The sequence below is a fragment of the Hemitrygon akajei genome, chromosome 5, assembly GCF_048418815.1.
Source record: "Hemitrygon akajei chromosome 5, sHemAka1.3, whole genome shotgun sequence".
NCBI lineage: Eukaryota > Metazoa > Chordata > Chondrichthyes > Myliobatiformes > Dasyatidae > Hemitrygon > Hemitrygon akajei.
The window spans coordinates 173,303,635-173,328,340 of NC_133128.1; the positions used below are offsets into that span (position 1 = coordinate 173,303,635).

At 42.7% G+C, this 24,706-nt stretch overlaps 1 protein-coding gene across 2 annotated transcripts in view; it reads left to right on the forward strand.

Moving 5' to 3' along the window:
- Positions 1-4,790: 4,790 nt before the first annotated feature.
- LOC140727406 (collagen alpha-1(XXVIII) chain-like) overlaps positions 4,791-24,706 on the forward strand; it is a 32,398-nt gene continuing 12,482 nt past the window's right edge. The window contains exons 1-7 of one of the 2 annotated variants that reach the window (XM_073044684.1): positions 4,791-5,122; positions 5,694-5,846; positions 6,233-6,801; positions 12,415-12,435; positions 16,747-16,806; positions 18,558-18,611; positions 18,736-18,780. In XM_073044684.1, coding sequence (XP_072900785.1) covers positions 5,699-5,846; positions 6,233-6,801; positions 12,415-12,435; positions 16,747-16,806; positions 18,558-18,611; positions 18,736-18,780 — 897 coding nt within the window. In that variant the 5' untranslated portion in view covers positions 4,791-5,122; positions 5,694-5,698. The remainder of the gene's footprint in view (positions 5,123-5,693; positions 5,847-6,232; positions 6,802-12,414; positions 12,436-16,746; positions 16,807-18,557; positions 18,612-18,735; positions 18,781-24,706) is intronic. The other variant, XM_073044685.1, reaches the window with a different exon arrangement.

Here is a 24,706-nt window from a genome sequence, read left to right on the forward strand (position 1 = left end):
CCTCTGCACCCTATCAATGGTTTCCACATCCTTCCTGTAGTGAGGCAACCAGAACTGAGCACAATACTCCAAGTGGGGTCTGACCAGGGTCCTACATAGCTGCAACATTACCTCTCGGCTCCTAAACTCAGTCCCAGGATTGAGGAAGGCCAATGCACTGTATGCCTTCTTAATCACAGGGTCAACCTGCAGAGCAGCTTTGAGCGTCCTATGGCCTCAGACCCCAAGATTCCTCTGATCCTCCACACTGCCAAAAGTCTTGACATTAATACTATATTCTGCCAAAATGAACCACCTCACACTTATCTGGGTTGAACTCCATCTGTGACTTCTCAGCCCAGTTATGCATCCTAGCAATGTCTCACTGTAACCTCTGACAGCCCTCCACACTATCCACAATGCCCCCAACCTTTGTGTCATCAGCAAATTTACTAACCCATCCCTCCACTTCTTCATCCAGGTCATTTATAAAAATTACAAAGAGTAGGGGTCCCAGAACAGATCCCTGAGGCACACCACTGGTCACCGGCCTCCAAGCAGAATATGACCCTTCTACAACCACCATTTACCTTCTGTGGGCAAGCCAGTTCTGGATCCACAAAGCAATGTCTCCTTGGATCCCATGCCTCCTTACTTTCTCAATAAGCCTTGCATGGGGTACCTTGTCAAATGCCTTGCTGAAATCCATAGACACTACATCTACTGCTCTACCTCCATCAATGTGAAGGACTTTTGAGGACTTGAGGCTCAGTAGATTGATTCCAGGGATTCTGGGTCTGTTGTATCTCAGCAGACTGCACCTATACTCCTTTGAGTTGGGAGAAATGAGGAAGTAATTATTGTCAAGGGAGATGTTTCCTTGGCTGGTGTGTCTAGAACAGATGTCGTAGTATCTGAAAAAGGTTCAGCCACCTAAGGGTGGGGTAGGAAGAAATTTCTTCTCCAACTATTTGGTTTGGCTTTAGTATTCTCAACCCAAGAGATCTGTGGAGGCAGAACGATCCAGTATGTTCAAGATAGAGATGAATGGAATGTTTAGATATTAGTTCAAAGTTCAAAGTAAACTTATTATCAAAGTACATATAAGTCACCCTATACAACCGTGAGATGCATTTTCCTGTGGAATACTCAATAAATCCATAATAAAATCAATGAAAGACCACACCAACTTGGACATTCAACCAGTGTGCAAGAGACAAAATATTCAAAGTATCTGAGCTTTCAGAAAGACTGCCCACCCTTCAATTTCCTTTAGCTAATATGCATGGCAATATGTCTCCTCACTCTTACAAACTTGAAGTGCTAAAGTTTACAACTTCCCAACCCGAACAGATGAGTATTATTTGATACTGGATCTCCTTCATTCAATCACTGTGCCAGTGCAGGATTTTTGACAATGGCATAACCATCCCTGTCATTAACACTAAAATTGTTTTAACGTCGGTGAACCCTCACAATTGTCCAAAGGTGGATAATTTATGAAGACAATATTGTAACAGTGGGTCCCGAGAATCAGATCTGTTCCCTCTGGCATATGAAGCTGTCTTCAACACTGCTAACGAATAAACAGTTTAGGTGATACTTACAGAATGTATCAGCAGAGGCTTTGGTTAAATGCCATCATTTGAACAGCTGTTGACAAGTAGATGTTATAAGCAAGACCACTTCTTATACACAGTAAATTGACCAGAAAATATTGGAAATTATTAGATTTGAAAGGATTGAAAGCAGAAACTGCGTTTCAATCATATCTCTTCAGTTGATCATTCGCATCTGACAACTCCATTACCCTGATTGTTTCAGGCCCATGGGAGGTACTGAAGCTTCACAGATCAGAACACCGCAGTCATGGGCAATAACGATTATCAGGTCTCTGTCAGACAGACAGTAACATTCCAACCATCCTATCATACATATGGCAACAGCCTATATTCAGCTCAACCTCCGACCTTGCAGATGTTTGCTTTAAACAAAATTGTAACCTGCTAGCCAGAGCTAAACTCCATGTAGTAAATGGTTTCAGGTAACTAGTTAATAACAACCCCAATTAGAATTGTCTCTTTCAAGTTTAAAGAAGCAAAAGGTGCTGCTTGTGCAGAGAAAGAATGATTGCAATGAAAAAATTAATCTCTATTTTCTCCAGATATACAATTGAGAGACAATAGACAATAGACGGTAGGTGCAGGAGTAGACCATTCGGCCCTTGTAGCCAGCACCGCCATTCACTGTGATCATGGCTGATCATACACAATCAGTACCCCGTTCCTGCCCTCTCCCCATATCCCTTGACCCTGCTATCTATAAGAGCTCTATCTAACTCTCTCTTGAATGCATCCAGAGACTTGGCCTCCACTGTCTTCTGGGGCAGAGCATTCCACATATCCACCACTCTCTGGGTGAAAAAGGTTTTCCGCATCTCTGTTCTAAATGGCCTACCCCTTATTCTTAAACTGTGGCCTCTAGTTCTGGACTCACCCATCAGTGGGAACGTGCTTCCTGCCTCTAGTGTGTCCAATCCCCTAATAATCTTATATGTTTCAATCAGATCCCCTCTCATCTTTCTAAATTCCAGTGTTTCAAGCCCAATCGCTCCAATCTTTCAACACATGACAGTCCTGCCATTCCGGGAATTAACCTTGTGAACCTACGCTGCACTCCCTCAATAGCAAGAATGTCCTTCCTCAAATTTGGAGACCAAAACTGCACACAATACTCCAGGTGGGGTCTCACCAGGGCCCTGTACAGCTGCAGAAAGACCTCTTTACTCCTATACTCAATTCCTCTTGTTATAAAAGCCAGCATGCCATTAGCTTTCTTCACTGCCTGCTGTACCTGCATGCTTGCTTTCATTGACTGATGTACAAGAACACCTAGATCTCGTTGTACTTCCCCTTTTCCTAACTTGACTCCATTTAGATAGTAATCTGCCTTCCTGTTCTTGCCACCAAAGTGGATAACCTCACATTTATCCACATTAAACTGCATCTGCCATACATTTGCCCACTCACCCAACCTGTCCGTCACCCTGAATTCTCATAACATCCTCCTGACATTTCACACTGCCACCCAGCTTTGTGTCATCAGCAAATTTGCTAATGTTACTTTTAATCCCTTCATCTAAATCATTAATCTACATTGTAAACAGCTGCGGTCCCAGCACCGAACCTTGCGGTACCCCACTGGTCACAGCCTGCCATTCCGAAAGGGACCTGTTAATCACTACTCTTTGTTTCCTGTCAGCCAGCCAATTTACAATCCATGTCAGTACTCTGCCCCCAATACCATGTGCCCTAATTTTGCCCACTAATCTCCTAAGTGGGACTTTATCAAAAGCTTTCTGGAAGTCCAGGTACACTACATCCACTGACTCTCCCTTGTCAATTTTCATAGTTACATCCTCAAAAAACTCCAGAAGATTAGTCAAGCATGATTTTCCCTTCATAAATCCATGCTGACACGGACTGATCCTTCTACTGCTGTCCAAATGTGTCGTAATTTCCTCTTCTATAATTGACTCCAGCATCTTTCCCACCACTGACGTCAGGCTAACCAGTCTATAATTAATGTTCTTGGAAAGATATATTACTTTCTATGGATCATTTCTTTAATGGAGGTTGAAATTAATCATTTTATAAAGTAGGAAAATAAATATCAAGCATCTCAAATTTTACAAGAAAACCAACATGCTAAAAGAGGCCAACAGCTTCTTCTGAGGAAGTGATGTCTGAAGAAATGAAAATCATTACAAGTTTCTGGCCGAAAGCATCACCCAGCCAGTTGCTCCTCTGGTAGGGTTAACATTTCCCAGGCTTGCACAAATTTGCAATAGCAGCTCCTGAGTTACACTTCAAACTTGTCACAGAAAATTTACTCCAGCAATCCGCAAGTCGGTGCGCGTGATTGTTATTAAAGATTGTCAATCAGCCCCTCTAGTTCAGGTAGAAAACAATTATAAGCCTAATGTCTCATTCATCAAGTTACAGTCCAATCTGGGAGTCTGTATAAACAATGCTGTCACATTTTCTTACTCCAGTATTTAATCCCACTCTACATTTTTCATTTAATATTTCATTTGATTCAACCTCTGTTTAAATCCTTTCTCAAATTACTTTTAACTTCATAAATCTCACTGCTTAAGGAAACAAACTATGTGCACCAATGACGAATGACAGGTTGTCCCTCTTCAACCTAAACTTTATAGCAAACATTAACATTTTAAAAATAATTGTGCAGGAGCAAGTCTAACAGTGGACTCTACTAATACTTCTCGCTCTCACTGTATCTTGTCTCAGCTCAGCTAAGTTTACCTCATCTGCTGTGTCTGCTTGCTTTTCTCTTCGGAGGCAAGGTAGCATTTGTTACTCGTCGATAATTACCCTCCGGAAAGTGGCTGGGAACTACTTCACGTAATTTGGTATACTCTCCAGTGTGCAGTAGTCGTTAGAAGATCAGAAATAACGTGCACGTTATTTACATGCAGCTTGTAGTTCCGGGTAGAACTGCGGTTCTAGGGTACCCAAGTTCTAAGTTTCAAAGATGTAACCGCTTATTCGTGCAGGAAATGTTGGTTCCTTTGGATGGATGATCTGAAGTAAAAGCCCTTAAGATTCTGAGATTGGTATCCATCTTTTTTATTGTCCCGCCAATCAAGCATTGCTCTTTTTTTGGAAAGAGGCACTGGATTTGTACACCTATTTATTCAGCGTCTTATAGAGTGCTTTTGCATTTTATGTGGATTTTGCTCGTTAATTCGTAGCTGGGCGATAATTTTATTCATTGAATGGGGTTATGCAGGTATCATAAATTCACTTTCACGACACCTGTATCTTTTATATTTCAAACATCCAGAAACTTTCCTCTTTTTTTCCCAAATTAGATTACCGTTCCTTGCAGCAGCCAATTGTCTTCGCCATTGCAGGACCATCCTCGGGCTGTCCCGCCTACGTTTATGAAGCGAGTTTAAATATTTGAATTGAAAAGCGGCAGAATTCCCAGAGAATAAATTGGACGACCCTCGACACTCTGCGGTACTCATTCCGTTGGTGCCTGCTTTGCATTTCAGTCCAGTGGAGACAAAAGTTTAGTCGAGGATACAGGTGCTTGCAGCAGAATCTTCCATCTGGTAATATGTAAATCCAACTTTTATGTCAAATTTGCAGCAACCCTTCCCACCCACCTGGCTTCAGCTATCACCTTCGAGCTTGCCCTCTCCCCACCTTTTTATTCTGGCATCTCTCCCCCCCCCCCATTCCTTTCCAGACTCGATGAAGCGTCTCGGCCCGAAACATCGACTGCTTATTCATTTTCATAGATGCTGTCTGACCCGCTGAGTTCCTTCAGCATTTTGTGCGTGTTAGCCACTTAGGTTGTCCACTTTCTAAAACTATTGATCTGCCAGCGAGTTTTCATCACTCTGTATACTCTATAGTTCCATTTAATATCAGAGAAATGTATACGATATACATCCTGAAATTCTTGTTCTTCGCAAGAATTCTGTTTGTTTTATCAACTTAATACAACTCTGTACCCAAAGCAGACAAAGTTTAGCTCAGTTGTTTAATCCATTATTGTGGGAAACTGTAAATTACAAAACAAAAACACGCCACCATTTTGTAAATACTCTGACAGACATGTATTCGTGAAAATTGTTTATAGTTGTTATATCACGCTTAAATAGAGATGTATTCTGACAGGAAGAATGAAAGCGTTCTATCAGTTCTGGTGGCTACTAGGCTGGGCAAGATACGTTTTGTCACAAGACTACGAAGAACGTGGCGACGGAAATTTAATCAGAAAACAGAAAATTAAATATCTCTCGGCTAATCCACCTGGCGAAAATGAACAAGGTAATGTTAGATTTTTGTTTTAACTTTGTGCCCATTTGACATGTACTTGCTGCTTACTACCCAACTTTCCTCGTTAGTGACTCCTACGTTATATGTTTGCCTGTGAAGTAGGCATGGGGTAAATAATGATCAGAGAATTTTGCTTCACACACCCGCTCCCGACGCAATGCAGACACTAAGCGTGGTTTCATTATCTGAGGCGCTTCAAAATAGAACAACCTGCTGGTGATGTTTTGTCTTAACCTTACGCACTTCTGTGAGGGAAAATATTGGGCCGTTTTATTTTTGTTTCTTTTCACCGCACGCTTATACCTTGTAAATCCAAGAACTGAATAGGATAACAGCTTTCAAAAATCAATGACTGTCTTTCTCTCCCACCTATTCAGAGGAGGACTGTACTTTGGAGATCGCCTTTCTCTTGGACAGTTCGGAGAGCGCCAAGGACTATAACCACAACCGCGAGAAGAGCTTCGTGTTGGACTTCGTGGACCGGCTTCAGCAGCTGCGGGTGTCGAGCGGCCGGCGGCTGGTGCCCAGAGTGGCGCTTCTGCAGTACTCCAGCACGGTGCTCATTGAGCAGACCTTCCGCGACTGGAGCGGCGCGGCCGCCTTCAGAGCCCGCGTCGCGCCCATTGGTTACATCGGCCATGGCACTTACACCACATATGCCATCACCAACCTGACCCAGCTCTACCTGAACGAAGCAGTCGCGGGCAGCGTCAGGGTGGCCGTGCTTATGACCGACGGCGTGGACCACCCCAGGAACCCGGACATCTACGCGGCCACGGCAGAGGCCAAGAACCAAGGCATAAAGTTCTTCACGGTGGGCATGTCGCCCGTGGCTACCGAGCCGCCCAACGCGGGCAAGCTGCGCCTGCTGGCCAGCGCGCCCGCTTCCCGCTTCGTTCACAACCTGCAAGACCAGAGCGCCTTGGGGAAGCTGTTACTGGAAGTGGTAAGGGCAATGGACTCTAAAGTATAGCATCTCCATGTCAATCTTACAACTCGATCTCACACACTCATTTGAACTCAATGTATAAGGATCTTCACTTTTACTCTTCTTCCAATTTCACTCACTGTTGCCTTCAAATGGAAGCAATGCCCTGTCATCCCGAGTGTTTGCTACTGGGAGCACTACGTTGACATTATCCCATGGATTTAATGGCGACAGTTTGTTACAAAGGAGTTTTTTTTTAACCCGGGGTCGAACAAAGTGGTGCTTCCATTTCCAATAGTGGAACGGAGAGTCGTATCCCTCCTCATGTGGATAGGTTGGAGTTGTCACAGTGTTTCAGACAGGCATTTAAGCCAATTTAGGCTCTCATTCATACACGTTTCCCTGCCATTTACAAATCACTTCCTCTGATTTTTAATTTCATTTTGGAAACAGTTTGAGATTCTGCGTATCGCCTTTTTAAATATTTTACGTGTGTGTTGGCTCGCAATTTAAGCAACCAGGCTTCGGCATTTTAACATCGCCCAGAAATACATTGCAATAGGGTTAGAGTTCTTTAACAAACTTTTGTATTATTTGTTGGGAAAATGGGGAGGTTTTTGTTATTCTTTATTGTTTGAACCAACTTGAATGCTGTTGTGTCTGTGCACAACTTCGTATCAATTAAATAAAAGCACACACGCGGGAGATGGCCTTAACCGATATATTCAAGTTGCAATGAGAAAGAACAATGCGCGTGCGCAGACAACGGCCCAGTGCGAGGGGGCGGGGGGTGGGGGTAGTAGTTACTAATCTAAAAGGAATAGATCCGTACATTAAAAATTCCAGTTTGTCAACACCTCATGGGTTAAGTTGAGAGACACGTTGCCAAACATGCTCTGACACATTACACAATGAGAATGCTAAAGAGCTGTAGGTATTAGTTTGAGCACTACAGATCCATTATGTCAAACCTGCAGAAGTTTTCCTTGTGTTTGGAAAGCAAATAACAAGCTATGGATCAGCACTTAATTAATAAGATGTAGAAAGCAATTGCTAGTCACTCTATTTTGTTCATGCTACGTTCTGTGCAAGATGTGGCCAATTTCACTCAAATTTATTCATACCAATGGTTGAAGTAATTATGGACCTTTAATTTGAGGCCATGTGACTCATTTATGTGGGTAGTTATACAGCAGGATGTAAGTGGTAGGGAAGAGATGGGAGTTATTCGTAGGCCTATGAACAATTTCCTGAGCCAGAGAGAGATCTGTGGAATTCATTGCAACAGGTGGACATAGAGACCAAGTCTTTAGGTTTAGTTTTTAAAGACCAACAGAAAGCAACTAAAAAAGCCATAAGGAACAGATGAAACATGAAGTTAAGTTAGCCGATAATATCAAAGAGGATACCAGAAGATTTTTATATATATAAAAACAGTAAAAAAAAAAGGCAAGAGTAGATATTGGACCGCTGGAAAATGACACTAGAGTTAGTAATGGGAAACAAGGAAATGTCAGACATACTGAATAAGTACAGTACTGTAAAAAAGTCTTATGCAGATATATATAGCCAGGGTGACTAAGACTTTCACACAGTACTGTATTTGTCAATGTGGAGCATAGAGCGAGTTTATAAATCTGGCGGGAGCAAAGGGTATTGGGAATGGCGAGGGTGGAGTGCTGTGGGAGGAATGTAGGATAGGTGTCAGAGAAGGAGTGCCGGGGAGGGGGGGGTGGAATGGTGTGGGTGCAGACTCATCCAGCCCTGAAACACCAGACAAAGTCATTTGATACCAAACAATTCAATTATTGATCATTACAGATTCTCTCTTTGGTGCTACCCACTCCCTCCCCTTTCCCTTCCACTTTTCCCAACCATGATTCCTTTCCCTGCCCCCTTCCCACTCCCAGTTCACAATAGAGACCCATATCAGAATCAGATTTATCATCATTCACCTATGTTATGAATTGTTTTTGCGGTAGCAGTACAGTGCAATACATAAAATTACTACAGTACTGTGCAAAAGTCTTAGGAACCATAGCTATATAAATGTACCTAAGACTTTTGCACAATACTGTATCTTGCATCACTCTTCACTGTGGAAGACACGAGTACTATGCTGAAAGCTCAGGAGTGTCGAGGGGCGAACGTGAGTGCAGTTACTATTACTAGGGAAAAGCCCCTTGGGAAGCTGAAAGGTTTGAAGGTAGATAAGTCACCTGGATCAGATGGACTACACCCTAGCATTCTGAAGGAGTATCTGAAGAGATTGTGGGAGCATTAGTAAAGATCTTTAAAGAATCACTAGATTCACTCCAGTCTTCAAGAGGGGAAGGAGGCAGAAGAAAGGAAACTATAGGCCAGTTAGTCTGACCTTAGTGGTTGGGAAGATGTTGGAGTAGATTAATAAGGATGAGGTCTCAGGGTACTTGGAGGCACGTGATAAAATAGGCCATAGTCAGCATTCCTCAAGGGAAAATCTTCACTGACAAATCTGTTGGAATTCTTTGAAGAAATAACAAGCAGGATAGACAAAGGAGAATCAGTGGATGTTGTGTGCTTGGATTTTCAGAAGGCCTTTGACAAGGTGCCACACATGAGACTGCATAGCAAGATAAGAGCCCATGATATTACTGGAAAGATATTAGCATGGATAGAGCATTGGCTGATTGACAGGAGGTAAAGAGTGGGAATAGAGGGAGCTTTTCTCATTTGCCGCCGGTGACTAGTGGTGTTCTGCAGGGGTCAGTGATAGGACCACTGTTTTTCTTACGCTGTATGTTGATGATCTGGATGACAGAATTAATGGCTTTGTAGCCAAGTTTGCAGATGATACAAAAATAGGTGGAAGAGCAGATGGTGTTGCGAAGCAGGAAGGCTGCAAAAGGACTTGGACAGATAAGGAGAATTGGCAAAGAGGTGGCAGATGGAATACAGTTTCAGGAAGTGTATGGTCATCCACTTTGGTAGAAGAAATATGAGTGTATACTATTTTCTAAAAGTGGACAAAATTCAAACATCTGAAATTCTAAGGGACTTGGAAGTCCTTGGGCAGAACTTCCTAAAGTTTAACTTTGAGGGTGAGTTGGTGGTGAGGAAGGCAAATGCAATGTTAGCATTCATTTCAAGAGGACTTGAATATAAAAGCAGAGATGTAATGTTGAGACTTTATAAAGCACTGGAGAGGCATCATTTGGAGTATTGTGAGCAGTTTTAGGCCCCTTGTTTAAGGAAGGAGGTGCTGACATTGGAGATGGTTCAAAATAAGTTCACAAAAATGCTTCCAGGAATGAAAGGTTCATTGTATGAGGAGCTTCTGATGGTTCTGGGCTGATGCTCGATGGAGTTTAGAAGAATGATGGGGATCTCATTGAAACCTATCGAATGACATGAGGTCTAGATAGAGTGGATGTGGCGATAGAGAGGAAGCTTCCTATAGTGAGAGAGTCTAGATCCAGAGGGCACTACCTCAAAAAAGAGGGATGTCTATTTAGAACGGACCTGAGGAAGAATTTCTTAAGCCAGAGCATGGTGAATCTGTGGAATTCATTGTCACAGGTGGCTGTGGAGGAGGCCAGGTCATTGGATATATTTAAAGTGGAGGTGGATAGATTCTTGATAAGTCAGAGAGTGAAAGGCTATGGAGAGAAGGCAGGAGAATGGGATTGAGAGAGAAATGGATCAGCCTTGATCAAACAGCAGAGAAGACATGATGGGCCAAATGGCCTAAGTCTGCACCTATGTCTTATGGTCTTATATTTAAAGCAGAGATGTTTGATTAGTAAGGGTGTCAAAGGTTATTAGATAAATACAGAACAGATAAATATTTGAGAAGTAAAAATAAAGTGCCAAGATTAAATGGTGGAGGAGACTTGATGAGCAGAATAGCCCAACTCTGCTCCTGCCCTGTGGTCTAATATTTTCCTTGAAGGGTCAGCAGAGTGGCACTATAAGTAAGTAAATTCGAGAAAAAATATTTTTTTAGTAAACATTTCATGCAAAATTATGGATGCATTCATTTCAAACTGGTAGTCTATTACTGTTCCTCCAATTGAGAAGTCCAAAACTTGAATGGTTGCATAATCAGTACAAGGTATCTTCCTTCTTGGACTCTTCAGTCACTTGCTAATGGCATCGGTTGAAAATCCAGTTGGAAAGATGAAAACAGTTATTAGATTAGTGCTTGAAGCTATTATCATTACTTAGTAACACTATCTCTATTTCCTTGTCTTCATTTTATTGTACAGAGCAGTCAGCAAGATGCCTGTGACATATTGCCACAAATGTTTACAGATTATCCACAGTTCGTCAATAGTTGGTCCTCCAAATTGGGGCTTTCAAACACAAGATGAAATAGGCATGAAACTCAGATCACAACAAATAATTCCAAGAGACAGGAAAGAGGTAGGCCCAATTTTTCAGATACTGTCAGTCAGGAATCCATCACAGATTTCTTCCTAAAATGCAATAAATTATTTCATGAATCCTTTCCCTTATATCATTCAGAATTTAAAAATTTTTATTCTCAGAGAGGACAGTGACCATTTGGGTAAAGTAGACAAGTTGAAATATGGGCAGGTTTTTAAAATAAAAGCCAAATAAATCCAAGACATTGTTGCTTGCTTCAGTCCAGGACTGTAGGATTGGTGCCTAGAATTAGAGGCCATAGTCTCTGAATTTAGGGATTAGCCACTTAGGAGAGAAAAGGAGGTATATCTCCAGGCTGAAGGTATAAAACTTTGGAATTATTTATTTCAATTATACCACAGGTTTTAAGATAATGACTTTTTAAATGACACCGTAAACAAGTTTATTCAGTGGGAAGCTCAGATTTGAATGATCTCTAATTGCAGTATTAGCTATTGGGTCAATTGAGAAGTTTGTTTTAGGCTGAAACTTTATACAAAGTTGCATTAAAATGCAAGTACTGTTCTCTTATTTTATTAACAAACGTAAAATTCAAACCATTGTTCTTGATTCTGAGGATTGATCATATTTTATTGATTGACACTAGTTTACAGTTCCAATCTCCAATGGCACTATGCTCGCAGTAGATGTTAAATTTCATGATGAGAAGTTATGGCAAGTCACAGTGATAACTCCCATCACTTTAGAAAAAGTAATGGAATTTATTTTGATTTGAGGTAATAATTTTACATTGGTAAAATTGAATCAGTTGCCCCTGAGATCAAATGCATTTGTCAAGAAAATCAAAGGAAATATTGCTTTCTCGTTTCAGATTTGTGGGCTCCATAAAGTAAGTTGCTACCAGACAATAGTTGTGCAGCAAAGTTTAAATCAAGACTAAACCAAATGGGCAGATTAGATTTGGATCTAATGGAAGTTTTCACTGATGTTACAGACCACAGCATCTGTCTCACATTCTGCCCACCTTAACCTGCATTCTGGTAAAGGATTGAGAAAAAAGAAATGAAAAATGAAATAAAACATTACAAGCCCAACTGACCACTTGTACACAGAGGGATGACTGATCCGAGATGGAGATACAACATCATAACCTCAATTCAAGCCCCTTAAGCATATCTGCCCACTAGGAGCCAAAGATCTCATGGCAATATCCTATGGTCCAATACTGTTTAAGAAATCTAATCTTGTGCTTTATCTTTTCAGGGAGAGCTGGTCAACGAAGGGGTAAGCATGATTTATTTCCTAAAGAAGCTTATTTGTGGATGCTGTCAATAGTATGGTTATGGTTTGGAAAATTGGACAACCTCAAATTAGTCATCCAATTGCATCTTTTCATAAGATTTAAATTAGTATAGGTTGAACTACTGTAACTCTTTCTTCAATCCTAATTGTACAAGGATTGAAGAAATAATTAATTCAATTTACAGTAATTTAAATCGGGGTGAAAAATCGTCAACGGTACCTGTTCTTACTCTACTCATCCTGCATCCTTCAACCTTTCATGCACCTATTTTTCTATTAGAGTCATAGAGAAGTACAGCACAGAAATAGATACTTTAGCCCATCAAGTCCATGCCAAACCATCTACCTGCACATGGACCATAGCTCTCCATACCCCTCCCATCCATGTACCTATCCAAACTTCTCCTAAATGTTGAAATTGAAATTGCATCCACCACTTACATTGGCAGCTCGTCCCGCACTCTGAGTGAAGTATCCCCTTAAATATTTCACCTTTCACCCTTAACCCATGGCCCCTGGTTGTAGTCTCACCCAACCTAAGTGGAAACAGCCTGCTTACATTTACCCCATCTATACCCCTCATAACTTTGTATACCTCCATCAAATCTCCCCTCTGTCTTCTACATTCTAGGGAATAAAGTTCTAACCTGTTCAATCTTTTAACTCAGATCCCCCAGTCCCGGCAACTATTAGGGTCCGGTCCTTCCGGGTCTTGCTCTGGTCCGCGGACTCCGGGCCTTGCAGCCAGCCCTCTTGTCACACGGAACCATTGGATCATCTTGGCTTAAGGAGGTACACCTGTTGCCTATTTGGGGGCAGGTGTTTATAAGGGTCTTGGGGATTGAGCCTAGTTGGGCATCCTATTATATACCTGGTTGCTGGCCTGTTTGGTCTTGGCCCCCTGCTTCTCTTGTGTGTGCTGTTCTGCCTTATTTGCTTTGCCTGTGCTGTCACTCTGTTGGTTGCCCTTACCAATGTACCTGGTGTATCACAGTAGTCCTGCTGCTCACTCTGGATCCAGCTTCCTTCTGATCCTTTGCCTCTGTTGGGCAGGTCTGACTGGACTTCTGCCTGGTGGGGGCTCTGCCCTTTCCACCCATTGCTTCCTATGGGTTGTGCCCTGCACCTGCCTAGGTGTCTGTGCCATGCCCAGGCCTCTGTTTCTGCCTGGGATCCATGTGGCCTGCCCTGAGGACTCCTACCCTCTCTTCCCTTTGTTTCCCATGGGTTGTGCCCTGCACCTGCCCAGGTGTCTGTGCTTTGCCCAGGCCTCCATGTTTCTGCCTGGGAGGTTGCCCTGCCTGGGATCCATGTGGCCCACCATGAGGAACCCTCCTGCCCTGCCCTGCCTGAATCCTGGCACCCTCCTGCCCTGCCCTGCCTGAATCCTGGCACCCTCCTGCCCTGCCCTGCCTGAATCCTGGCACCCTCCTGCCCTGCCCTGCCTGAATCCTGGCACCCTCCTGTCTGCTCTGCCTGCCTTAATGCTGGGATCCAACCCCACCTGCCTTACCCCTTGCATGCTGTGGCATCCCCATCCTGTCCTACCCCTAGTACTTCAGTGCCTGTGTCCTGCATTTGGGTCCAATCCTGCCCCGTTCCTGATAGCAACATTCTTTGTACTCTTTCAATCTTATAAGCACCCTAGTCTTTGTTATTTCCAGGCCTACCACCTGAAAAATGACAAAGAATAGGAAACCCATACAAATAGAAATTTACTATTGGAATTCCTTGCTGCCCCTACAAAGGCAGTTAGAGTAAGCCTCAAAAAGCTGACACGTTTGGTTCTTATCCAAAATGTAATTTTTACCAAAATATGTGATGTGTATTTGAACTCTGAAATATTTTTACAATTTCTATGTTCCATTTGGACTTGTTATGCAACATTGCTTCTATTGATCCTCACCTGAATTAGATTATGAGTGATGATGATGATAGAGTCATTCAGCATGGAAACAAGTCCTTCTGCCCAATAACTCACTGCCAACCACCAAGCACCATTTACACTAATCCTACAGTAATCCTATTCTATTCTCCCCACATTCCTATCGGCAGGCTGTACCACTTAGCTATGCATTAGGGTAACAAATAAAGACTCCAGAATCTATCAGCCCATATGTTTATGATGAGAGGACACCAGAGCACCCAAAGGAAATCGGTGCAGTTACAGGAGGATGTGCACACTCACCAGAAATCGGGGATGAGCCTATGTCACTGGAGCTATGTGTCGGCCTCTCCACTAGCTACGATTGTACCTATGGGAGGTTGTAAAAAAAATCCTAACTGCTGATTTCTGTGATTGATTTCAGTAGTTTCACTCATGCCAAGTCAACCAGGTGCATGTTCAGTGGGTGGATTTCTCAGCTGAGAGCTTGGAAGTGTGCTGAAGTTCAGGCTGCCTTGTTAAACTCCTGAATGGCCAGCAGCAGGAAGGTTTCACTACAACCTCTTTTCAGGAATTGCCAATCTATGGGCAACTGTTACAAAGAGATTATCAGGAATATTTGTCCCAGTAGCTTTTGTTGAAGAGAAATCTGTGAATATTAGATACAAATCAGCAGCAGACTTGGCATTAGCTGTCACATGTATGTGTCCCTACACTTTGCTACCCTTTGGGATATCTAAGTGTTTCCTTATGTTGCTCCTGAAAGGATAAACTCAACAATATTTGATTTGTTCCATCACCCCAATCAGCAGAAATATTTTCTCTGCCGATGAAGGGTCTCGGCCAGAAATGTTGACTATTTATCCCCGTCCATAGATGCTGCCTGACCTGCTGAGCTCCTCCAGCACATTGTGTGTATTGCTCTTGAGTTCCAACATCTACAAGACCAAGGAGATGGTGGTGGACTTTAGGAGATCTAGGCCTCATATGGAGCCAGTGATCATTAATGGAGAATGTGTGGAGCAGGTTAAGACCTACAAGTATCTGGGAGTACAGTTAGACGAGAAGCTAGACTGGACTGCCAACACAGATGCCTTGTGCAGGAAGGCACAGAGTCGACTGTACTTCCTTAGAAGGTTGGCGTCATTCAATGTCTGTAGTGAGATGCTGAAGATGTTCTATAGGTCAGTTGTGGAGAGCGCCCTCTTCTTTGTGGTGGCGTGTTGGGGAGGAAGCATTAAGAAGAGGGACGCCTCACGTCTTAATAAGCTGGTAAGGAAGGCGGGCTCTGTCGTGGGCAAAGTACTGGAGAGTTTAACATCGGTAGCTGAGCGAAGGGCGCTGAGTAGGCTACGGTCAATTATGGATAACTCTGAACATCCTCTACATAGCACCATCCAGAGACAGAGAAGCAGTTTCAGCGACAGGTTACTATCGATGCAATGCTCCTCAGACAGGATGAAGAGGTCAATACTCCCCAATGCCATTAGGCTTTACAATTCAACCGCCAGGACTTAAGAACTTTTTAAAAGCTATTATTAATGCTTTTTGAGATAGTGATTTAGATGCATATCATATTTTTTTACTGAGTTAAGTATTGTATGTAATTAGTTTTGCTACAACAAGTGTATGGGACATTGGAAAAAAGTTGAATTTCCCCATGGGGATGAATAAAGTATCTATCTATCTATCTATCTATCTATCTACAGTACCTCTTGTGTCTATATTTTCTCTCGTTGAGTTTGTCAGTTCCCTTAATGCTTTGAAATCTTTAAGCTCACACCTTAAACTTCTAAATTATAGTGAATACAACTCTAGATGTATAATCACCCCTTGAAACTTAACCAATGGAAATTTTTTTAAACTTAATAATATTTTTAGAACCTGATGCTTCTAGCAAGGCTAGCATTTATTGCCCATCCCTAAAGGTCCAGTTTATGATGCTAATAGATCTATGCAGCATTCTTTTAAAAGGCAATACATCTTCCCTGAGGCATAGTGGCAAGAACTGCTTGTTGTATTCCAGTTTAGTCTGCCTGTTCAGTTAACCTGGTTGTAAGTTAATGTGTCTGCTTACATCTCTTACTGTGGTTGCAATCTTTGGGTCATCAATGCTTGTCCATCATATCATCTAATTCACTAACTGGTGCATAAAATTGTTGATGTTCCAAAATTGATCCCATGTAATAGAACTTGTCACTTCCTGCCATGTGGTGTTTTTAACTTTAGTAAGAGATTCATAGTGGCCTTCTAGAATTCCATCCATAATATACAAATTTTGCCACTTTTTCAGAAAGTACATTCTCCATTTATGTTCTTAAATCTTAAATTGATTTTTTTTCTTCATGGATTTCTTTTTGTAGGCAGTTATATTGTATCTAATTACTAATGTCTTTTACTTCTTTCAGTGCCCCAAAACACCAAAATGTTTCTGTGAAAAAGGAGAAAGAGGTCCACCTGGTGCTGCTGTAAGTTTGTTTCCCTTTTTGAAATCTACTATTGAATCTTTATCTGCCAGAGTGAAATGCAGTTCAAATCCTAATAGTTAAGATATTTTATTCTCCTGTCATGTCTTTTTGCTTTTACTGCTGCCTGTCTGGGTACCAACATTTTGTCCATTAGAAAACGATTCTCTTTATTTACTCTAAGCATTTCATTTTTACAAATGTCTCTGAAAAATCTTCCAATGGTCTTCTACATTGTAAAGAGAACTTCAGCTTCTCTGTTTAGTCCAAGTAGTCATACTTTTGAATTGCTGGAACTATTTTTGTAATTTTTTTTTTTTTACCACCTTTTTAAGCTTGTGATTAGTTGTGGGCACCAGACTTTGTTTTTTTATGGATTGTTAAACCAACATATTCGCCTTCTCTTCTCAAAAGTTTTAAACTGAGCACTCTCTTTCAAGAGTTCATGTTAGCTTTTAGGAATCCCCCTCACTGTATTCCTTCTCTGGAGTTCAACCTCAAAACCTGAAGTGACTTTTTCCCATGTTTCTCTGGTTCCTGATGGAAATGTCTCATTCCTGATCTTTTTCTTTTCTCTTTTCTTTTTTGTTGCTGTCTTTCATTTTCAGTGCAAACTACTCATTTACCCCCTTTGGCTTGACTTGCACTTCCCCATTCTGGTCCCTGATTAGTCTCACTGCCTAACTGGCCAATATTATTTGAAATTGCCAAGAAGTAGTGCCTATTCAGTGGGATGTTAGTCTGAGATTTATCTGAGCAAAAAAAAATGTTCTTTTTATTGTTAACTTTTTGCGGTTAAAATGTAATTGTAAGGATAATTCTGGAAACCTCACGTTTCATTGACCTGCGTAATGACAGCAGTTACTCAGTTTGCAACATAATTAAATAATTGACACAAAAGCTGCTCCCTGGCAGCCTTGTGAACTCAGGCTGAGACTTGCAGTTTCTTTGAACAATAAATACCGATGTTTCAATTGCAAGTCATTTAATAGCATTGAGTTGACTGGTGTTTATGGAGTTGGGCAGCTGCAGTGCCACTAATAGGTGTCAGAAAGTCAGATTCCTGGCATTCCCTCTGCTGCAATTTAAAGGTTTTTACAAAATCAATATTGTAAGGCAGAGAACCAGCGACCACTGCAGAGCACTTCAATCCAGGTTTTTTATTCTGTTTTTTTTAGTTGTTATTTCATAATGAGAAGTATGATAGTTCAAGTAATAAAGCGAAGACCATAGTAGACTGGGCCTCAATTCACAATGTGGCTGCCATAACAGGCTGCTTCTGTCTAACCACCCCCTCCCACCAAAAAATGGGACTAACAATAAGAGCGAAGACTAACAATAAAGCGAAGACCATAGTAGACTGGGCCTCAATTCACACTGTGGCTGCCATAACAGGCTGCTTCTGTCTAACCACCCCCCCCCACCAAAAAATGGGACTAACAAGTTTACAGTTTTAGTACTTCCTACTAAAGGGCATACAGTTTAAATTTTCATGATTAGAAAGAATGACAAGAGTAATCAAAAAGAATTGTAATCTATCGTTCACCACACAATTAATCATATGAAGATATGTATATCATGCTAGATGATTATTGAATCACCTCACTCAGAGGTAAAATTTGTATTACATATTCAGTATTAACAATGTCCCTTTGTTACTCATCTTTATTATTCAGCAATTCTCTTTTATTTATTAGTTGTCACTCAACTCTCTGAAACACAATTTGCTTTTTTTAAATGCCTGTGCTTTTCAGGGGAAAAAAGGACGCCCTGGTGATGATGGCGCTCCAGGTCTAAAAGGAAATAAGGTAATGCTGCTTTAACTAAATGTTTTAAGCAAATAAATTAATGATGAGCCTATCACACCATATTTTATTGTTTTATTCCCTCAGCAACTTCTTAGCTGATAACTTTTAATATTATGTTCATCAGGGTGAACCGGGTCTGAGTGGAATTCCCGGACGGGATGGACTGGAGGTACCATTTAATTCTAAGAACTTACACCTTGCTGTCTTTTCATAATCTGTCAAGTTTTTTGAGTATGAACATAAATTGTCAGGAATAAGCTACTTTTATGTAAAATGCACATCAAATTGCCTGAAGAGATCTGTAATCTGCCTGTATGAGGGGAGAGAGTGAGGTGCAGTCATAACAAATTCATCACGGAAGCATGATTTTTAGAGAATGTGAAAGTGGATTTAAATTATAGCACAAGCTTGACAGATTCATACACTTGGCATGCAAAGTCCCATGCTGGGAGTACAAATTCTTCTGATTCAGCCAATAATTAGATTTCCAACACAGTAATATGAAATATTTCCTTAAATTTTAGTTAAACGATGCGATGTTTTATTTGTCTAACTTCATCTAAATTGGGAAGGTAAAACCCTCCCAACCTTGGATCACATCTGTGTGAAATGTTGTTGTAGAAAAGCAGCATCCATCATCAAAGATCCTTACCACCCAGGCCATGCTCTCTTCTCACTGCTGCCTTCAGGTAGAAGGTACAAGAGCCTCAAGACTTGGACCACCAGGTCCAAGAACAGTTACTATCCCTCAACCATCAGGCTCTTGAACAAAAGGACAAAACTGCACTCATTCAAGGACTCTTTTATCTTGTTATTTTGTATTAGTTATTGCTTTTTATTTATTGTCTGCATTTGCACAGATGGTTTACAGTTCCTGATGTTTACAGTTACTGTTCTATAGATTTGCTAAGTATGCCCACAGGAAAAAAAATCTCAGGGCTATATGTACTCCAAAAATAAATTTTTCTTTGACTTTGACATCACTGTTAAATAATAACCTGTCCAGATTTGGGGAATCTGCTATAGAAAGGTTAGGTCATTTGTCGCATCACATTTATGTCAGCTCTACCAAACCAGCTTTCCAGTTCCACACAATGGTTATTCCTCCAGTCTCAAAAACAGTTCTCTGCTATATACTGTATTTATCAAGTTCTTTCTTGAAGATCACAACCAATGCTCCCTCGAGTATGGCTTCGAGATTACAACATGCTACTAAATTTGTTTTATAGACAATAGATAATAGACAATAGACGCAGAAGTAGACCATTCGGCCCTTCGAGCCTGCACCGCTATTTTGAGATCATGGCTGATCAATTACTATCAATACCCAGTTCCTGCCTTGTCCTCATATCCCTTGATTCCCCTATCCATAAGATACCTATCTAGCTCCTTCTTGAAAGCATCCAGAGAATTGGCCTCCACTACCTTCCGAGGCAGTGCATTCCAGACCCCCACAACTCTCTGGGAGAAGTTTTTCCTTAACTCTGTCCTAAATGACCTACCCCTTATTCTCAAACCATGCCCTCAGGTACTGGACTCTCCCAGCATCTGGAACATATTTCCTGCCTCTATCTTGTCCAATCCCTTAATAATCTTATATGTTGCAATCAGATCCCCTCTCAATCTCCTTAATTCCAGCGTGTACAAGCCCGGTCTCTCTAACCTCTCTGCGTAAGACAGTCCAGACATCCCAGAAATTAACCTCGTGAATCTACACTGCACTTCCTCTACAGCCAGGATGTCCTTCCTTAACCCTGGAGACCAAAACTGTACACAATACTCCAGGTTTGGTCTCACCAGGGCTCTGTACAAATGCAAGAGGATTTCCTTGCTCTTGTACTCAATTCCCTTTGTAATAAAGGCCAACATTCCATTAGCCTTCTTCACTGCCTGCTGCACTTGCTCATTCACCTTCAGTGACTGATGAACAAGGACTCCGAGATCTCTTTGTATTTCTCCCTTACCCAACTCTACACCGTTCAGATAATCTGCCTTCCTGTTCTTACTCCGTGGATAACCTCACACTTATTCACATTAAATGCCATCTGCCAAGTATCTGCCCACTCACCCAGCCTATCCAAGTCACCCTGAATTCTCCTAACATCCTCATCACGTCACACTGCCACCCAGCTTAGTATCATCAGCAAATTTGCTGATGTTATTTTCTATGCCTTCATCCAAATCATTAATGTAAATGGTAAACAGCTGTGGTCCCAATACCGAGCCCTGTGGCACCCCACTGGTCACCACCTGCCATTCCGAGAAACACCCATTCACCGCTACCCTTTGCTTTCTATCTGCCAACCAGTTTTCTATCCATGCCAATGCCTTCCCCCCGATGCCCTGAGCTTTGATTTTACCCACCAATCTTCTATGTGGGACCTTATCAAATGCCTTCTGAAAATCGAGGTACACTACATCCACTGGATCTCCCCCGTCTAACTTCCCGGTTACATCCTCAAAAAACTCCAACAGATTAATCAAGCATGATTTACCCTTGGTAAATCCATGCTGGCTCGGCCCAATCCTATCACTGCTATCTAGATATGCCACTATTTCATCCTTAATAATGGACTCTAGCATCTTTCCCACCACCGATGTCAGGCTGACAGGTCGATAGTTCTGTTTTCTCCCTCCCTCCTTTCTTAAAAAGTGGGATAACATTAGCCATTCTCCAATCCTCAGGAACTGATCCTGAATCTAAGGAACATTGGAAAATGATTACCAATGCTTCCGCAATTTCCAGGGCCACCTCCTTTAGTACCCTTGGGTGCAGACCATCTGGACCTGGGGATTTGTCAGCCTTCAGTCCCATCAGTCTTCTCATCACCGTTTCCTTCCGAATGTCAATCTGTTTCATTTCCTCTTGTTACCCTATGTCCTTGGCCCATCCATACATCTGGGAGATTGCTTGTGTCTTCCTTAGTGAAAACAGATCTAAAGTACTCATTAAATTCTTCTGCCATTTCTCTGTTTCCCATAACAATTTCACCCAATTCATTCTTCAAGGGCCCAACATTGTTCTTAACTATCTTCTTTCTCTTCACATACCTAAAAAAGCTTTTGCTATCTTCCTTTATATTCCTGGCTAGCTTGCGTTCGTACCTCATTTTTTCTCCCTGTATTGTCTTTTTAGTCAAGTTCTGTTGTTCCTTAAAAACTTCCCAATCATCTGTCTTCCCACTCACCTTAGCTCTGTCATATTTCCTTTTTTTTTTTAAAATGCTATGCAATCTCTGACTTCCTTTGTCAACCACTGTGGCCCCTTCCCCCCCTTTGAATCCTTCCCTCTCTGGGGAATGAACTGATTTTGCACCTTGTGCATTATTCCCAAGAATACCTGCCATTGCTGTTCCACTGTCTTTTCTGCTAGGCTATCCGTCCAGTCAACTTTGGCCAGCTCCTCCCTCATGGCTCCATAGTTTCCCCTGTTCATCTGCAACACTGACACCTCCGAGCTGCCCTTATCCTTCTCAAATTGCAGATAAAAGCTTATCATATTGTGATCACTACCTCCTAATGGCTCCTTTACTGCGAGATCGCTTATCAAATCCTGTTCATTACATAACACTAAATCCAGAATAGTCTTGTCCCTGGTCGGCTCTCGTACAAGCTGTTCCAAGAATGCATCCCGTAGGCACTCTACAAACTCCCTATCCTGTGGTCCAGCACCAACCTGATTCTCCCAGTTCACCTGCATGTTGAAATCCCCCATAACTACTGCGACATTACCTTTGCCACATACCAATGTTAACTCCCTATTCAACTTGCACCCAATATCCATGCTACTGTTTGGTGGCCTGTAGACAACACCCATTTGGGTCCTTTTGCCCTTACTGTTCCTCAGTTCTATCCACACAGACTCTACTTCTCCTGACCCTATGTCCCCCCTTGCAAAGGACTGAATCTCATTCCTCACCAACAGGGCCACCCCACCCCACCCCCTCTGCCCACATTTCTGTCCCTACGATAGCACGTATACCCTTGTACATTCATTTCCCAGGTCTGATCTCCCTGCAGCCATGTCTCCGTTATCCCAACAACATCATAGTTACCCATTCGCACCTGGGCTTCAAGCTCATCTGCCTTATTTCTGACACTTTGTGCATTCAGATATAGAATTTTTAACCCATTTCTCCTCTCTGTTTGAATCGCTGCCTGTTGTGCTTAACCCAGCTCCCCGAACTCCCATTGGGCTATACGCCCCTAGAATTTTGTTGTCCTTCCTAAATTTACTTATTCTTTCAACACATTTAACTCCATGTTCCGTCAGACCATCCCTCTGTACACGAGTCCTCCTTATCACTTGTTCCACCCCACCTTCCTCAACTACACACTTAATATTCCGGAACCGTGTAGTCCCCACCTGTCCTTTATTCTTCCTCTCGCTATCCTCTCTCACATTCTGGATCCCCGCCCCCTGCAAATTTAGTTTAAACCCCCCCCCCCCCCCCCCCCCCAAGAAGCACTAGCAAACTTCCCTGCAAGAATGTTAGTACCGCTCCAGTTCAGGTGTAAACCGTCCCTTCGGAACAGATCCCACCTTCCCTGGAACAAAGCCCAATTATCTACAAACCAGAAGCCCTCCCTCCTGCACCATCCTCTCAGCCACGTATTAATCTTTATAATCCTTCTGTTCCTTGCCTCACTCGCACGTGGCACAGGTAGCAATCCTGAGATTGTTACCCTGGAGGTCCTGCTCTTCAGCTTCGCACCTAACTCCCTACGCAGGACCCCCTCACTCATCCTACCCACGTCATTGGTCCCTACATGGACCACAGCATCTGGATTCTTGCCCTCCCTCTTGAGAATAACCTGCACCCGATCTGAGATGTCTCAGACCCCGGCACCAGGGAAGCAACATACCATCCGAGACTCCCGATTTTCCCCACAAAATCTCCTATCCGCCCCCCTGACTATAGAATCCCCTATCAATACCACTCTCTTCTCTTCCCTCCTCCCCTTCCTAGTCAAGGGTCCAACCTCAGTGCCAGAGACAGGACCACTGCAGCTTGTTCCTGGTAGGTCATCCCCACCAACAATATCCAAAACGGTATACTTATTTTTGATGGGAACGGCCACAGGGGTGCTCTTCTCTCTCTGTCTGCTCCCCCTGCCTCTCTTGACTGTCACCCATTTGCCTACCTCCTGACTTTTCGGTGTGACTGCCTCCTGATAACTCTTATCTGTCTCTGCCTCTGCCTCCCGAATGATCCGTAGTTCATCCAGCTCCTGCTCCAATTCCCTAGTTCGGTCTGATAGGAGCTGCAGCTGGATGCACCTATTGCAGGTGTGGTCATCAGGGACAACTGTGTTGACCCTGACCTCCCACATACTGCATACGGAACACACCACTGCTCTAACTGTCTCCCCCATTACCTGATCCTAGATTAGTCAGAATAAATGAAAAACAGGCTTGTTGTCGAAGTCCTCTTGCGCCGAAGCCCGCTGAGCCAAAGCCCAGCACTCTGCTCCCACGCACTCCGCTGCTCGCACCGACGCTGCCCGCTCCTGAAAGTGGGTCGCTTTTTAAAGCCCGCGCTCGCGCAGCTTTACCTTCCTCCTCAGGTATTCTCCAGGTAGGTCCGAGGGTCTCGGCCTACCTACAACGGCTGATCCTCCGATCTCCAGTCGTATGTCGATCACGAGCACTCCTTACTCCCGCTCCGCTGCCCGCTCCTGAAAGTCGGTCGCTTTTTAAAGCCCGAGCTCGCCGCTGACGTCACCCGCGCTTGCGCAGCTTTACCTTCCTCCTCAGGTATTCTCCAGGTATGTCCGAGTGACATTTACCTCATGTCACTCTCAGTTCCGTTTCCCTTTTAATTTGTATCAGTGACCTCTAATCCTTGACCTCTCCACCAAGGGGAAAAGCCTTCCACAATATTCTTGTCCTGAACTCCCATCATGTTATATACTCCTTTCATTCACCTCCTTAGCTTTCCCATAGAGTGATACGGCACAGAAATAGGACTTTCAAATCAACCAGTCTCTACCAACTAAGTCGCTCATCAAAGCTCGTCCCGTTTGCTTACATTTAGTCTATAACCTTCCAAACCTTTCAAATCCATGTATTTGCCCAAGTGTACTTGTACCTA